Source organism: Falco punctatus (assembly GCF_963210335.1).
Source record: "Falco punctatus genome assembly, chromosome: 4".
Lineage (NCBI taxonomy): Eukaryota > Metazoa > Chordata > Aves > Falconiformes > Falconidae > Falco > Falco punctatus.
The window spans coordinates 39109852-39126709 of record NC_137583.1 but is presented as its reverse complement, the minus strand read 5'-3'; the positions used below and the strand labels follow the sequence as shown (position 1 = coordinate 39126709).

Genomic DNA, 16858 nt, shown 5'->3' with positions numbered 1-16858 from the left:
TGGCAGAAGTGGGCTGGGGCAGGTTTTGTGCTTCTCACATCAAGATAAAAGAAAACACAGGAGAAACAGCTTCTAATAGGCTTAAAAGCAACAGGCTTTCTTTTCCTCCTGGGAAGGGCACACAGCCAACATCTTGCTCTTTACAGATCTCTCTTAATAAGCAGAATATTGCATTAAGAGCGACTGAGCCTGCCAAGTACGAGCAGCGCAGCTCTGCAGCCCCTGCAGCTTCTTTTATCCTGGCGCACACGTGGCTCTGAGACCCACTGGCCATCGCCTTCGTGGCTGCCTTTTCCTGCTGGTCAAGGTGGCAGGATTAATTGCTGGCTCAACCTGGGGGCGTTGCTTCATCTGACGGGCGTTTATAGAGCGGCTGGTGGAGCGTGTGGGTGGGATTGCCTCTTGATCTCCTCATCTCCTCAGTTTTCTCACCAGCTGCTTTCATGACAGGGGGAATGAGGCCGGGGAGTGTTGAAAGATGATACATTATGGGAAGGCAGCATCTGAGGGGTAATGGGAGGAGATGTGTTACATTAGAAAAGCCGTGGGCTCAGCTGGCCTGCGCGAGCGAGGAAGGCTCCCAGCGCGCTGATGTCCCCAGGTGAGGACTCGGGGCTGCTTGGGTTGGGCTGGGCTCATCCAGGAGCCCTGCAGGCACGGGGACTGGAAGGTCCGAGGCTCCTGGGTGTGCAGGGTGGCTTGGTTGGCTGCTTTCAGTGGAATAAGTCCTCCTTTTCTTTACATCCCCAGTGAAGCTAAAAGGAGCACGGCCCAGTTTGTAGCTTTTGTAGGTCACCGAAGGAGAAGGAGGGCTCTGCAGTGCACTGCACTTCGAGTGCTTTCCTCCATCTGGGAGCGCTCTGTGCCCTGGCAGCTCTGCTGTGCCTGCTGCACAGGCTGCTGCTTCTGCCCCTGGCTCTGAAGGAAGAAATTGGAGAGAAAAGCAGGAGCAAGATGACCCCCAGCTGCCCCAGTATTGCACTTTGAAGTTGTGTGTCTGCAACATACCACTTCAGACCTCTGGGGAGAAATACTAGTCAGTAAATGAGGACATTCTGGGGAGACCCTGTGCCTGTCAGGGCTTTGGTCACTCCTGGGGGGATCAGCATGTTCCTCTGCGTTCAGCAGCAGGTAATGGTGCCCCTCCACAGACTTGTGGCTTCATTAGCTTTCCTGCCACCTTGCAGGAGGCTGCTCCGAGGCAGGAAGCACGAGCTAGGAAAACAGGAGTGGAATAAAGCAAATCCAGGCAGGTCAGGGAGGGATGGATCTTCCTTCCCATACTTGCCGAGGCCTTGGCTTCGCTTGACCCAGCACCTGCGGATGGAGGTGGTTGCGCCCCAGAGACACCGCTCTGCAGCACAGGCAGGGCTGGGGCTGCGCTTGCTGCCTGGCCCAGTGCCCGTGGAGGCTTGTGCCATGCCGTGCCATGGAGGTTGGCATGCCCTGGGCAGGCTGCCCAGCACGTGGTATTGGTGCTGGGGTCGGAGGGACCTCACTGCCTCTGCCTCCCTAAGCAGTGACCGCAGCGGGGTGCTGCCTGTCTCAGCCCTGAGACCCTTCGGTCCTGAGCTCTGGGGCTGAGCCGGCGGTTCGTGCCTCCCCAGGGCTGCAGCAGCTTTGCTGGTCATACCTCAGTGCAGGGGTCCAGAGCTGCCCTGGCTGTGCCCATGGGAAGTTTGTGGGCTGGTTGTAGCCTCGGTGTGTTTTTCCTTCTCAGTCAGGTGCTGCTGGAGTGGGACCTGTGTGGGCCCAGCTGAGAAAGCGCTGTCCCTGCAGCGTGCTGGCCTGCCTCGAGAGCAGGAGACCAAGGGGAGAACAGGACAAGCAGGGTCCCATTTGCTCCCAGCCCACTGGGAGCAAAGGATAGGGCATTTAGGTAGTTGCTAAAACCACAAGGAGAACTCCTAGTGCTGCTCCCTGGGCACTGACGGCAATGTCACCATGTCCCGTGCCCAATGGCATCCTTCCCGAGCACCGAGTGAACAGCCTCTCAGTCGTATTTCCCAGTTTAGTCACGTCCCACCAGATATAACTGAGCCAGAGTAAACAGGGAAATCTGGTTTCTTGATGCCATTGCACTTCCTTGGAGTTCAGAGCGTGTTGGTAGGGCTTTTCCACATGCTGAGGACATGTGGCCTCATGCCTGCCACAGAGGGGGCACACGTGGGGTGGTTCCTGCCCAGCCCCCCTCTCCCCACACCTGCACTGGGGAGAGGAGGGGGTTTGGTGTGGTGCCTGAGGCAGTGCTGTAGCAGTGGCTCCTCTCCATCTCTGTAACTCGCTCACTGTCTCCTTCACACCACGCAGGTGGGGTAAACCAGCTTCCAAACTACGCTGCTCGGAAGAACAGCTCTCTGCCTCTGAGCTCCCTGCTGCAAGGAAGAGGACAGGTAAGGTTTACCCCATGTAAAATAACGTCTCCAGCTGTTAAAGGTGGTCTTAACTCACTTGATGAGATTATTTAGAGATGCTCTCTGTGGGTTTGCACCCTCTGCCTCTCAGAGTTTGTGCTTCAGGCTCAGGGGGTCCTGCCGTGCCGTTGGGGCACAACATTGTGTGTCACACTGCTGGGTGGAGCTGGGGGGCTGCGGGCAGCTCTTCCTCATCTTTGGCAGCCGAGGCACTTGGCAGAGCAGCTTCTAGCACGGTATGGCCCCAGCAGAGCCACCCCGAGGACGACTGCACGGTAACGCAATGTGGGCTTTACAGGGCAAGCCCTGCAGTGCTAGCAGGCAGGTGTCACACCTTGGATGCGCTGCCTAGGTGAAAGCCTGTCCTGCTTTGTGGCTGCAGCCTTGTTTCTGCCCAGGGTGGGTGCTGAGGCCAGGGCAGCAGTGCTGCCAGCCCTGGACCCTCCGTTACCGGCTGCCTCCTTCCACAGGCACAGCACAGCTCCGGGTGGGTGCCTGCGGGCGGCCGAAGGCTGGTGTCTCTTCTAAAGGCTTCTGTCCTTGCAGGGCTGCCCTGAGCCATGTCCAGCGACCCTCCGCCACCCTACCCGGGAGGCCCCTCGGCACCGCTGATAGAAGAGAAGCATGGCCCACCCATTGCAGCAGGTACTGGGGGGCAGGGGGGCCCAGCTGCTCCAGGGTGGTGGGGTGACATTGCCAAGCAGGCAGGAGCCAGGCAAGTGTGGTGTCCCTGGGAGCACCCTGGCCGTGGCCTTTCCTTGCGGCCCTGCCCCATGGCATGCAGCGCACTGGGGAGGGTGGTGTGATGCCCAGCTCCATCCGTTGCCGTATCGCCTTGGGGAGGCAGGAGGCCCCAGGGGCAGTGACACAACCAGAAAGCACTCCCTGCGCAAAGCCTGGCTCTGCTTGCTGCTGTGGGTAACGGGGCATGAATTTGGGCTTCTTGTGGCCCAGACGATGAGGCTTGGCGAGGTGTCCCCCACCCCATGTTGCGCCCCCTTTCCCTGCTGGGGCCAGCCCCCAGACCACTCAGCCAAGCCCCCACCTCCCCACCAGCTCTGCTGCCAACTCTCCATTTCCTTTCAGATGGCGTCACCCCAGTTGTGGGACAGCCCCAGGGGGTTCCCATCCCCCCGCCTGAATTTGGACCTCCCCCATATGAGCCACCCTCCCAGCCAGGATTTGTGCCCCCCCACATGCCCACAGATGGCTCTGGGCCCTACGTGCCACCTGGTGAGTACTGCGAGGGGCCACGTGAAGCAGGGGGCGGAGGTGATGGGCAAGGACCCCCCCCCCCCAGAAACATGTGGCACCCGGTGCCCCAGGGAGTGGGGTGGGGGATACCACGTGGTTTGGGGCTGCCACTGGGGGCTTGCAGTGAGGCTCCTTGGGGTGGGGGGCACAGTGCCTGCAGCAGGGCTGGCCCCAAGTCTGTACTCAAGGTAGTGGTGTGGCGGCAGGGGGGGCTCCCAGTGAGGATCCCCCCGCCGCTAGTGAGCGTCTCCTGCCACATCCAGAAACATTCACCTGTGCATGTTTGTCGTTCCCAGCAGGTTATTACCCCCCGCCAGGCCCTCACCCCTCCATGGGCTACTACCCTCCCCCAGGCCACTACCCCTCTCCTGGTGGCCACACGGCAACAGTGCTTGTCCCGTCTGGGGCTGCCACCACAGTGACGGTGCTGCAGGGTGAGATCTTCCAGGGTGCCCCCGTGCAGACGGTGTGTCCCCACTGCCAGCAAGCCATCACCACCAAGATCACCTATGAGATTGGGCTCATGAGCTTCCTTCTTGGCTTCTTCTGCTGCTTCGTGGGGTAGGTGCTGACAGCAGCAGTGATGGTGGTCGCTCAGCCCTGGTCCTGGTGGCCTTGGCTGAGCTGTTGGGCACAGCAGGGGCCTTGGTGCTGAGGGTTACTGGGGCAGCAGGTGCGTTGGAGCCCTGGGCTTCAGCCAGGGAGGGGAAAGTGCCACCTCCGAAGGCCTGTTGTAGAACCTGGCACCCCCAGCCCAGAACCCGTGGTGCTGCAGGGTCTCTCCTTGTGGCCAAGGGCTGGCACCAGGAGGGGCTGTGGGAGGCTCCGTGGGAGGGTTCCAGCCCCCTGCCCCCAGCAGTGGAGGCAGGTCAGGCCTCACGGTCTGTGCGTGTCTCGCCAGGCTCTGCCTTCCCTCTGTGAGCTGCGTGACTGCTCACCAACTCAGCTCTTACCTCTGCAGCCATGGCGGCAGCCCCCAAGGGGCAGGGTGCTTTGTCCTGGCCTGCACATTGGCAGGGGGTCAGGGTGGGCTGCCAGGGGCCAGTACTCACCTCTCCTGCCCCATACGTGCCCCCCTGGGGGCTGAGCCCACTGGCTACCTCTGGGGTGCCTGAGCTCACCACGCTGCCTCTTCCCGTGCTCCAGGTGTGATCTCTGCTGCTGCCTGATCCCCTGCCTGTTCGATGACTTCAAGGATGTGACACACACGTGTCCCAACTGCAAGGCCTACATCTACACGTACAAGCGCATGTGCTAACAGCACCCCAGGAGCCCCGGGAGCCCGAGCCACTGGAATGACACCGGCCCCTCTCCCGCTGCCATCCTAGTCTATGCGTGTGCAACACTCCTTTGCTTAACCCTGCGGTGGTGTGTATGTGTGTATCCTGGCTCCCTGCCGCTCAGAGCTGTGACCACCTTCCCCAAGCTCTGGTCCTCGCTGTGAACAGTTAGATTGGCAATGCTGACGCACAGGGGAGGTGGGCCCAGGCCCTAGATGCTGGGGGGGGGGGGGCTGCCCCACAGCGTGCAGGAGTGGGGGGTGTCGCTCTGCCCCCCCTTATGCTCCAGTGTGCTAGCGAGGCCCCTCTCGCCTGGAGCAACCCTGCTGCTGGAGGCACCCACCCCTCAGTGCCCCACAGCACAGGGGATGCCCAGCGGCAGAGACGTGCTGCTTCTGGCAGGGGGGAACCTGCAGCATCGGGGAGGGAAGGGGACAGGGGCAGCCCACAGAGCACACGGGGGGGCACCATGGCCCCTGTGGCCTTTTTAGGAAGGGGCCTGGTGACAAGGCAACAGATAGTGCTGCACAAGTACCAGGTCTCAGCACGGTTCGCGGCCCTCTCCAGCCAGGTCAGCGTGCAGCCCGTAGGCAAGGCCGCTTCCCAAGGAGAGACAGGCAGAGCTGCCTTTGAGGCACGGTGGGGGGAGAAACGGCAGCAGCACCGCACCCCTGATCAGCACCTCCGTCCTGCCAGCATGGCTACCAGGCTACCAGCGCCGGTGGCTGCGGCTGCTCCAGCTGCATGCACCTCCTCCCAGCCCCCGCGGTGGCTCTTCTGGGGAAGGAAAGCCCCTGGCAGTTCCTCGCCCACCTGGCAAACTGTTACCGAAAACGTATCCGGCATGTCACTGCCTGCCCCAGCACTGTAGATTAGAGGAGTTTGTTACCAGGCCGCAGCTGGCTCGCAGCTCTGGAGCAGACCCCTGCCCACCCACTGCGGAGCCACTCCCAAGCCCAGCAGGGTCTGTGGGCAAGCACCCTGCAGCACCCATCCTGCCGCCACTGCAGCTGCACCCTGGGGGGTTCCTCGTTGCATGTGGGTGTAGGGGTTTATTTTTAGCTCACTTGATATGGGGCAGAAGGAAGGGGCCAAGCAGGCAGCGACAGGAGCTGCCAGCAGCACTAGATGGATGAGGGCAAGAGGACCCGGGAACCATTTTCAGCCTCTGGGGCTGCTTTCCCCCTCCAGGCCCCCAGCCCCTGCAGCCAGGGTGGCTGGAGCGTGCAGCCCCGAGAGCAAAGCGGGGGTCTCTCACTACACAGGTCTGCAAACTCAGCCTGGCCTGCACAGGCAGCTGCTGTTTACTCAGAGGTGGAACTGTGGCACTAGTCAAGTTTTTATGTAAATAAATAACAGACCCTGACCTTGTGTACATCTTTTCTTCCACAACAGATCTGCACCCCAGGGGAGCTGAGGATGAGGAGGGATGGCGTGGCAGGGTGTTGGGGGCACAGCAGTACCAAGCAGCAGAGGAAAAGCAGCAGCTTCCCTACCCTGGCTCTGTGGGTAGCCAGAGCTTTTTCTGCCCAGCCCTCGGCAGCAGCTGGGTCGTCCCCAGCTCTGCCTGCTCCTTGTACCCAGCTGAGGAGGAAGGCGGCCCTGGAGACAGAGCTGGAGGAAGGCAAAGGGGTATGTCCATGTCACCAAGGCCAGGGCCTTTCTCAGGCCAGCACAGCACAGGGGGCAGCTGTGTGGCCCAGAGCACCTCCCCTGCTTCTGGGGAAGCCCCAGGCCCAGCTGTGCCCTTCCAGCAGGGGTAGCATGTCCCCTCCCTGCAGGGACTGGGGGAAACCCGAGCGGAGGCAGGAGGGACAGGGTGGGGTGTAAGGGCAGGAGCATCTCTGGGACTGCACGAATCAGAGCCAAGTCCAACAGCGTGGCTGTACCCACTGCTTCTCCCCACCAGCCTCCTCCCCAGCCCCCCACGCAGACCTACAGCTCATGGCACAGTTTGCTCATTCTACCAGTGATGCGCTTGCAGCTTTCCCCAGCTACAGCATTGCAGCTTTTTATTCCAGTCAAGGCTTCAGAAAAAAAAAAAAACAACCAGCACACAACTCTGATGTACACACCTCTCACCTTCATACCCCCACCCACGTGGTCCTGTCCACACCCCGGCGAGCTTCCTCCACTTTGAGTCGCTTGGCCTAGACAAAGCCCCAAACAGGACGCACCTTTGAGCTGGTGGCCCCATGGCACAGCCACTGCGGCACAGCTGAAAGTTTCTCCCGGTAGGAAATGCAGCGCTCTGCACTGGAAAGGCTGATGACACATTCTTGGGTTGCAGCCCAGGGCAGGAAACTCCCTCCAGTGACTGCTCCCAGGAAGGAGATCAAAAGCCAAGCACGTGAAGCCCCTGCCAGTACAGGATGAGACATCTCTAGCCTTAAAAGCTGCCCCAGCCTGGGTAGGGCAGTGCTGAAGTGGAATCCTGACACCCTCGCACTGCAGCGGCCCTGTACATGAGTCAGCTAAAGACGTGATTATATTACAGTGCTTGCATTACTGGTGTGCAAAGTGTCTCTTTGACAGTCCCACAGGATTCCTGTTTATTTTTGTACTTCCACCCTGCAGTCAACTCACCACCAACAGCAAGGGAACAGTATGAAGAAGGACAGGGCGCACCTCTCCCCTTGCCACCATTTAGTGCCACGCACCGCTCTTCCCATCACATGATGTACCACGCCACAGCTCCTGCCGCCACAGCCACACAGGCCGCCAGGATCAGCTGCACTAGGGGCTGCTTTGCCAGGGCTGCAGCGGTGTGATAGGGGCAGCCAGCTCCTGCCTTGCCTGCCAGAACACAGAAAGCACCGTTAGCACTGCGAGTCTTGGGCCCTGCATGTGGCAGCTCTGTTGTTGCCCACAACCTACCTAGTTTGTCTGCGTAGTAAGGGCATTTGCGCAGGTCTCCTTTTCCATCGTGGCCTGGAAAGCCTCCGTCTTGGGCTGCTTCTGTCAGCGACCTGCCGATCTTGTCCAGTTCCTCAAATACCTGCAAGTGGTCGCAGCAAGTGCATGAAACTGGCAGAGCCAGGCAGCTTCCATCCAGGCTCCTGGAACAATCTGGGTAACAGGTAAGAGCTGCTCCCGCCTCCCTCCCCGCAAAGACAGCGCGTGCTACTCCTCTCGGAGTGCCTCGCAGGCAGGCCTGTGGTGACAGCTGCCACGTGCTGTGGCTCTGAGAGGGCACAGCCTGTTCCAAGAGCATCAAGTCAGACCCAGGAGCAAGACAGCTGCAGCATCGCATTGCTGCTCACCTCCCAGCCTGCTGCAGGTGGGAGCACGAGGCAACGTGCTCTGCCCTCCCTGCTGCAGCCCCTCTGGGGATCGCTGCCGCTGCTCATGCAGTGGTCAGGCAGCCCCTCCAGCTCTGCTGCCAGGGGTTCCTGTAAGGATCCTGACAAAGGAGCCAACCACATCCCACCACCTTTCTGGCCAGCTTAAACAACACCGACCTGCTCCAGGCACAGGTTAAAGCTCCCATCCAACAGCCAAGTTAATCCCCCTGGGGCAAGTGGCAGCCCAGTCCGGTTTTATGAAAGGAACAAGGGGCTACAGACATCTGTGGCCATTAGGCAACAGGTCGGAGGCAAGACAGGAGATGAATTGTGACCAGTGCGGTGCAACATGCTCGAACTGTCTGAGGCTGTCTCAGAGCGGCAGCTCTGCTTCCCCCAGTGCTTCAAAGCCACACAGCCCACAGGAATCTTGTAGTGCAGTCATCATGATTGTGTCCTAATCAAAAGCTCGGCTGTGGTGTTGGAGTATGGGAGGAATTCCTGCCCCCCACCAGCCATGTCTCCAGAAGCTAGTGGAAGAGCTATTTAAACTAGAATCCCACCCCTGCAAGAAGGAGGGGCTCTGGTGGTCTCAGACCCAAACCACTGGCGGGATGAGCAGCCTGACTGAATTAACCTGGCCCTCAGAGCCGCTCCAGGACCAACAGCGGCAGCACCCGCCCCCCCCAGGGGCTCAAGGGGGTTCGTACCTGCATGTTAAAGCGGAAGGCTTGGTTGGCCTCTTCCACAATCCTCTCCTTGGTGTTCTTGTCCAAGTCCAGAGCATTCATCCTTGCTCTGTAGAGCTGCTTGAACTGCTGTGCATTGGAAATGTTGTCAAACACGTAGAATTGGATCCCTTCCTCGGTACTGGGCAACTTCAGGGCCCTCTGGGCTACCTTCTTCAGCACCTGGCCACCTGAGAGGTCACCCATGTAGCGTGTGTAAGCGTGAGCCGCTAGCAGCTCTGGCTCGTGTTGTCCCACATGATGGATTCTGTCCACATAATGCTGAGTTGCCTCAGAACACTGGATCTTCTCTTTCCAGTCTTCTCCATAGAAATATTTCAGGTCTTTGACCAGCGCTTCTCTCCGGTGAAGCTCTAGAGGAAAATACAGAGGAGCAAAGACTGGGTTGTCCTTGTTGCGATCCATCTCCTCTTCTAGAGCAGAGTAGGTGAAGTACAGTGCCACAGTGGCCAGCTACAGACAAAGCATAGCAAACGTGAGAAGCCATTCACTAGATCAGCACATCTCAACTTGTGGCTACTCCCCCCTGCCTGGAGTTGGGGTAAACAAGGAGGAAACCCCCAGGCTTGACACAAAACCAGCCTGGACAGCCCGTACCAGGCAGGTATCAGTTGAAGGGTCGGAGGGTCTTCTCTGTCTACGTTCGTAACAATAATGCCTACGGAGCACGAGCTAAGAATTACAGTCTCATGTTGGCAGCTGTGTGCTCTGGGCCTCCTGTCACCTGGAGAGCAAGGGACAGGGACAAACTTCATCCAAAAGGTACAACTAGCCCCAGCAGCCTTGTGCTATAGGAGACTACTGTATACATCAAGACCTTCAAGGATCTGACCGGGCTGATCCACAATACCATCTCTTCTGTACAGAAGAGAAAGCAATCCAACCTGAAGTCTAAGGAACAACAGCCTAGACTTCAGAGGAGGGAGGGAGTGCTGTGATCTCACCAGGATTTCACTCCCAAACAGCTCATGCCACCAGTATCTGTGCTGCAGCCACACCTGCCTTGAGCAGCCAGCAGATGTGTGGCCAGAAGCCCAGCACTCCTACCCAACCAAACCTGTGCGGGGCCAGCAGGGCACACCAGGCAGAAGCCCTGGACAAGGACTCCTGTAGTTTGACTGTGCCACCTAGAAACTAGATCCCTCCCCATCCCCTACACAGAGCTGTGGGCTCTGCCTCACAGTCTGCATCTGTCACTGGGTGCTTCAAAGAGCTTCTCTGCCACAGAAGCAGAGCAGCGCTTACCTTGAAGAGCTCCTTCTTGATCCGTCCTTTCAGGAAGTCTTTGACAAACTGAGTGTTCTCTGCACGGTCGTGGGATTCCTTAGTCCCCTCCTTCAGCAGCTCTGAAAGGTCAGTGGGACTGCAGGCAAACAGGGAGAGCACCTTTCAGCCCTCTTCCACATGCAGTAATGAGTTTGTCCCTGCTGCGTTTGGAGAATCCCCCACTCCCTACCATCTCAGGCCCGGTTTAGAGATGTACAAGGTAGGATCCCTCAGGCCAGCCCCACAGCCTGGCACTGGCACCATGGGGAGGAAGCGGCAGGCTGGCAGCAGCCAGAGGCTCCTTCCACAGATGTGGGCATCCACGTGCCAACCAGACCTGCCATTCTGGGAGGCCTGCGGCTTAGCAGGGGCTCGGACCCAGGATGCTCAAGCAATTGCCAAGGATCCTCTGATCCCTGCACCATTACTTTTGCTTCTCATCCATGTGAGCCCCAAAAATACTACAAAAGGATGCCTGGAGCATACAAAGAGCAACTACTGGGCAGACTAAAGGGCACAAGAGCCCTGGTGTATCCTCCCTGGCCACTGGAGAAGGAGAAATGCTCAGGTAAGAGCAGATGCATACACAGGCAGGACCCTACCTTTTCCACGTTGGCTATCAAGTGTTGGAGTGGAGATGAGAACTGAATGGCAAATCAGGGCAAGAACACCCTTGAAAACTTTATTTATCCTGAATTACGCTGGTTTTGCACATTTCCACAAGTTAACTTTCTAAAAAAATATTAAAATCTACTATTTTAGATTATAGCCACTGCATCTGCATGGAGCTTGGTACAGAGTTATCAATACCTACGCTCTCAAAGTTATGCCAAAGTGCACCTTACAGTTTTTAGGAATACTGCAGCCAACAGGCTGGACAGGGCCTGGATGTGCCAGGAGAGCCAGGCAGCATTAACTTCTCGTGAAGCTGAGCCTGTCAAGTCAAAGAGAAATCAGCCAGCCTATCTAGGTATTCTGGGATGCACCCTATTCACCTTTGCCTGTTTTCCAAGTCTGCAGCCTTAGCTTTTAGAGCACATATGAATTTTTTTAAAACTAACCTTCAAGAAAATATTCTTGCCTAGAGCAGTGGGTATTCTGCAAAGGCAAGAGAGGCAGCTCACTGGAGCAGAGTTCACCTCTAGAGTCATCTTTCAAAACAAGAAGCTGCTGTCACATGAGACTGTCCAGCAAGCCATGGAAAACTGGCTCACCTTGGCCAGGAAGGCACAAACAACAGCCAGATGGTCAAAGCATTTCTGAAATACGAGTCTGATAGTAGAGACTTAAAAAAAAATAAATATATTGCTGCTTGTTGTCAGCCTTAGCCAGATCACTCCTTTCCACCCCTTTTATCCTTCCAGTATAGTTTTATTAAACAGATTTTACTGCACATATATTGGATTAATCACCTATTGGAGCCCCTCACTCCTTTTTAGATGAAGAGAAAAAACCCCCACTCCTTTACCTGCAAGGTCTCCTGCCTTGCCCAAGACTGTGCCATGTTGTGAGACAGGACTCACCTGACATTGTCATTTTCTGTTTCCTCATAGGGCAAGATTTCCCCTTCTTCTCCCCCCTCGGAGCCCTCCATAGCTGATGGCATTGCTGGTGAGTCCTGGAGATCAGACAATCTGAAAGGCAGAATTAGAGAGGGGTTTCAGAGGGAAGCTGCTTGCGCAAAGGGATGGGTACCAAATGCTGAGCAGCCTAGCAAGGAGCCTCTGAGCTGCTCCCCCCAGGCAGGGCAGCGAGAAGCAGCCACTGGCCATTTCCACTGCACACCAGGCACTTCCAAGGAAGCAGTCTTGCTTGTTCGGTTCAGCTACCTCAGGTGTACCTCAACACAAACATCTAGTTCACAAAATACTAACCTCAGAGGAGACCTACAGCAAAGCAGCAGCCTGCATTAGGTTTCCCATGTCAGGATGGTTCCTGGCTTAAAATGATCAGAGACCTCCACATTAGTCATCTGCACTGGTCATCTGCTACTTTCCACTGGTGCTACCAAGTATTTCATCGCCTGCTAGCCTCTGAGCCGAGTAACTGACAGGGAAGCACCTCTCCTCCAGCCAGGAGGAAGAACAACCTACCTTGTTTCCACAGCAGTACCAGCCTCCCCTGGAAGAAAGCAGTGGTGACCTAGGCTAGCCAAGCTCTGAAGTCAAGCAGCTCCCAATGAAACAAAAGCCTTCTCTGCAACCGGGTACGTGAACTTTCAAAACGGGCAGATTTCACTGCTCTGCCTTTCCTGGGCTGCACTCCACCAAGAGTCAAAGCAGGCTGCTCCTGCTACCACTCACACACTCCTCTCCTGCTTAGCAGGGTTTCCTTCAAACCCCAGAAGTAACTGGGCTCTCCCTCCTTGTTTTGAAAAAGAAAAAATAATAATAAAAAAAAAATCTCCTCAGATGTAGCAGGATGCACAAGACAGAAGCAGGAGCAAAAAACCTGGCTTCCATTAGTTGAGCATCCCTATTAAGCCAGAAATCCAGCCACCTCATTTATAAATTTGATCTGTAATCAGCTTTGTGTGGAGCAGCCCCACCATCTCACAGGCAGCCTTGCCGGATGAGGAAGGAACTAAGCTGCTCGCTGCTCTTTGGAAAGCACTTTCCGTACCAGAGCCATCCCTCGTGCTCTCCCACTTCAGTTCAGCCCCCCTCGGTGGGCTGCACCCCCAGGCTTGCTGCTCAGCCCTGGGAGAACAGACCAGCAGATGCGAACTCACCCAGCTCATTAGCACAGGGGCACATCAGCTGCTGGCTTCCAGCTCACACCAGTTACACATTAACTGCCCTCCGGTTCCTCACCAGCAAGTTTCCAAGTCCTGTTTTACATCCACTCTTGCTGCCCTCCATACTCCAGCACAGGACTGGGGCAGGGATACTGGGAGCTGGGTCTGAGCACCCACCCCTGGGTGCAGCACAGCGAGGCCCCAGCTTGGGCACAGTGCTCCTTTGGGAGGACACATCACTGGGGTGAAGGTTTCCCCTGCGATCACAGCCTTTGGGCTCACCCTGACAGAACCTTCCCAAGGGGAGGGCTGACCAGAATGCATTACTTTTCGATGCAGCCACAGAAGTCACTAGGGGTTGCAGCCCTGCATCCCCACTGCCCTGCCCACCCAACAGGGCTCGGCACAGCCCCCCCCAGGATAAGTTTAGGGCAGGATGATGCAGCTGTGGCAGAAAGGCACACCTGCACAAGGGCTCAGAGATATTTGAGGAAACCAGGTTCGGGTGCTCTACAGTTTATTTGATCACACGCTAGACAGCAAGCATGTTCACACTGGGTCAGTGAGCAGGACCTACCTTCGCTCATCACACAGCGGGAAATGCACATAACCTGCCTGGGCTCTGCCAGGAGGCTGTCATGGGCACAGTGGGGAGCAGCCTGCCTGCCTCGCAACGCAGCCAGCTAGCCTCCTGCCAATAGAGACACACGAGTTCTGATGACACCCTGGTTTCCTGCTCGGCTTACTTCAGGCCAGATACTTCTTAAGAAATGGAGATACCAAAAATTAAACTAGACAAACTGGTTCCAATTTATCTTCTACTTCCAGAAAGCCAGAGTCCCAGAGGTAGTGTGTGCTGCCCCTGTACACTGCCAGGCCTGCAACAGCCACCAGTACAAAACAGCAGGGGAGAGCAGAGCTACAAAGAGTATTTCAGCACTGCTCATCCCTTGGAAGAAGCCAGAAGGTTGACGTTAAATCCAACCCAAAGGAAAACATCAGATCAAGTCTCAGCAACTAGGAGTTGGCAGCGGTTCAAGGCTCCCAATGGCCAGACACACACAGCATGGCTCCCAAAATCATCATTGTGCGAGACATGTCTAACTTACTTGTTAGAGCCTCCATACACACACTTTGCAGCACACTAACACTGGAACTTTGCTCTCCATGCCACACAATGGCTATCTGATGGGGTCTCAGAAGCCTTTACCCAAGCCTCTTACTGGTGGTGTAGAAGCATGACTGATTAGAACAGCAAATGACTGTTCCAGTAGCTGTTGGAAGAAGCAGTTAGCACACAAAGAGTAATTTACAGACTTCGGTGCACCTTCAGACTTGTACCTCCCACAGCTTTTTTTTTTTAGAGGCCGTCTGACATGCTCATCTCTATAGCAATACGCAGGGCGGTGACGACACCAGTCCCCTTAGCCCGAGGTGAGGACAGCACTTGTATGGGAAAATACGGAAGCTTAGATTTTTCCCTGATACAGTCTCTAGTACAGACTCCTCCCTGAGGAGCCATGAATTCAAGAGACAAGCCAGCATAAATCAAACACCCTAGTACTGAAAAGGACAGGGATTGTATGAGAACTGGGAGGAAGGGAAGTCAAAATCGTTACACCTCTCTTGCCACCACACATCTTTGCTTTTATTCAAACACTGGCAACTGAAAGCCCACAGCCTGGTCAATGGTCAAAGCCCTGGTTTCTCGGGGCATCCTGCTCCTCTGAAAGAGGCAGTGTCCTACACACCGAGAAGGTTTGAGCAGCTGCCTGCCTCCGCTGCAGAGGCTGGAATGTCATTTCAGTTGCTACGAGGAGCTCTGCTCATCACAAGCCCGGCTGATGTTCAGCATAAACACATACCTTCCCAGTGACCTGACAGCAGCCTGCCTGGGAGAAAGCCAACAGTGACAAGTGTCAGGATTGCAGGGTTGGAGAGAATGTTTGGTACAGAACATGTCAGCACTCCCCATGTTTCTCACCCATGGGTGCTCAAACCCTCAGAGAAAACACCCCCATTTCATCTACCCAGCAATTAGTTTGCCCCTACACCCATTTCCACAGCAAGCTTCACACTCAAGATGCACAACCATTCTTCCTGGGGTGGCAAGACAATTCCAATAATCCTATGCCTCCTGAAGGAAGTAGACACTGCTGCTGCTGCAGGGATGCAGGACTGGAAGTCCTGGCTCTGCTTGGGCACCCTCAAGAGAGGTTCAATAATTCACAACACCCAGGCAGTACAGAGTCCATGTTTGCTGTTCACCTAGCATGCAACTTCAAGGTATCTGCCCACATGCAGAGCTTGCATCCTGGCTTTAACAAGAAGCAGAGTGTGGCTGCAGCTACCTGAGCATCGCTGCAGCAGAGGCAAACCCCAGAAGCCCAGGTACAGCAGTGCAAGGAATCATGACAGGGGTAACCTGGCAATCACATCAGGAGAGCTTCATGTCTGCTCCTCCGCCAGGGAAGGCATTTGGCACTGGCTGCTGCTGGAAAGGGAGCCTCACAGAATAAATCACTATATTACCTGTTCCCACCCGGTACGTTTAAGGCTTCACCTGGACACAGCCTAAATTTAGGCAGTAATTCAAGTCCAAGACACTTCTAGCAGTGCCCATGCAAACACTACTTCTGTCCCCCCCGAGCCACTGTCCAGTACCTCAACAAACTGACAGAGGAGGGAAACTCCCGGTGCGCTCACAGATCTTGTCCGGTTCCGCACCATGGCAAGGGGCCCTTGGGCCAGGCAGCACACCAGGAATGGATTTGCCTCGCATGGGCTAGGAGAACAGCGCAAGGGGCAAGTCAGTCAGTCGTGGTAGATTTGGGGGGAAAGAAGAGGGCAGTGGACAGACAAACGTGAACCTATCGAACAGCCTTTGCTGCGGGGAGAGGCAGCGCCTGCCCTGCCTGCCCAGCCGTGCCTGGGGCACCCCGAGCAGCGCCAGGGACAGGCACTGCCAGCCGCCGCCGGCAAGTGCCAGGCTTGAATCAGCCACTTGTTTCCCTCAACAACAGAAACGTAGGGACAGCAAGAGGCCTTCGCCCTCCAAGCTCTTCCCTGAGCTCAGCTGGGGCAAGGAGAGCCAAGCGCCCCCCAGGCCACCGGGAGAAGCCAGCGCAGGGCTCCTGTCGCGACAGGCTCGGCCACGGCTCCCAGGGATGGGTGCGGAGCCCCTGCAGCGTGAGGCTGCCGCCCCGGCGCATCTCCTCAGCTGTTCGGCGGGGCTCGCCCGGGAGCGGGGGGCTCGGGGGCCCCACAGGCTCCGGAGCTCGGCTGGCCAGGGGCGGGCGGCGGGCACTGCGGCCCCGGGCAGCACCGGCGGCGCCCAGCACCGACCGGCCGCGGCCTGTGGTCACCGCGCCTGCGCCCGCCGGCGGCCCGGGGCAAGGGTAAGGTGGTCCAGCCGGTCGCGACAGCCCCCGCCGCGGCTGCGGGACAGAGCCGGGCCCGGGCCCTCCCGCACCGGCGGGGCTGAGGCGCACGGGCACGGCCGGGCCAGCTGTCCCGGCCCAGCGCCTCCCCGACGGACGGCACCGGGCCCATCCCGCTGCCTCCCGCGGCAGCCGGGCCTCCGGGAAGCGGCGGGGCAGAGATCCGCAGGCCCCGGCCCGGCCCCTCACCGCCACCGCCGCCCCCCAGCCCGGCCGCGTTGCCATGGAGACGCGCCGCGCACACTCACCCGCCGCCGCCGCGCGCCCTCTGCCCCGCCGCGCGAGACAAAGGCCCGGCGCGGCCGTCCTGCCTTATTCACGGGACGGGGAGCGGTGACGTCGCGGCCAATCAGGAGCCACCGACGGCACGCGCCGGCGCCACCGATTGGTGAAAGCCGTAGGGTCGTCCCCTCCCCACCTCGCCTCCCCGTCAG

General features: G+C 57.5%; 2 protein-coding genes across 8 annotated transcripts in view; one reads left to right on the top strand and one right to left on the bottom strand.

Moving 5' to 3' along the window:
• CDIP1 (cell death inducing p53 target 1) overlaps positions 1-6314 on the top strand; it is a 30507-nt gene extending 24193 nt beyond the window's left edge. For 5 of the 6 annotated variants that reach the window (XM_080383576.1, XM_080383575.1, XM_080383579.1 and 2 more), the window contains 5 exons: positions 2311-2393; positions 2961-3059; positions 3501-3647; positions 3965-4229; positions 4815-6314. In XM_080383576.1, coding sequence (XP_080239702.1) covers positions 2975-3059; positions 3501-3647; positions 3965-4229; positions 4815-4926 — 609 coding nt within the window. In that variant the 5' untranslated portion in view covers positions 2311-2393; positions 2961-2974 and the 3' untranslated portion in view covers positions 4927-6314. The remainder of the gene's footprint in view (positions 1-2310; positions 2394-2960; positions 3060-3500; positions 3648-3964; positions 4230-4814) is intronic. The other variant, XM_080383580.1, reaches the window with a different exon arrangement.
• Positions 6315-6943: 629 nt separating this feature from the next.
• Positions 6944-16818, bottom strand: HMOX2 (heme oxygenase 2). Of its 2 annotated transcripts, none has more exons than XM_080383568.1 (6): positions 16673-16818; positions 11771-11881; positions 10227-10344; positions 8943-9434; positions 7826-7946; positions 6944-7744 (listed from the first exon to the last, which is right to left on the bottom strand). In XM_080383568.1, exons 2-6 carry the CDS (start codon positions 11851-11853, stop codon positions 7620-7622), a joined length of 939 nt encoding a protein of 312 aa, XP_080239694.1. In that variant the 5' UTR covers positions 11854-11881; positions 16673-16818; the 3' UTR covers positions 6944-7619. The 2 variants fall into 2 exon arrangements, with proteins under 2 accessions (XP_080239694.1, XP_080239693.1); XM_080383567.1 differs by lacking the exon at positions 16673-16818 and adding an exon at positions 15336-15358.
• Positions 16819-16858: the final 40 nt, after the last annotated feature.

Bases quoted from the DNA above. Each gene is read 5' to 3' on its own strand.
- HMOX2 (XM_080383567.1), bottom strand. The intron at 9,435-10,226 runs GTAAGCGCTGCT...CTTTGTCTGTAG, and splicing joins TCAAGAAGGAGCTCTTCAAG to CTGGCCACTGTGGCACTGTA. The intron at 7,745-7,825 runs GTAGGTTGTGGG...GTGTTCTGGCAG, and splicing joins TTACTACGCAGACAAACTAG to GCAAGGCAGGAGCTGGCTGC.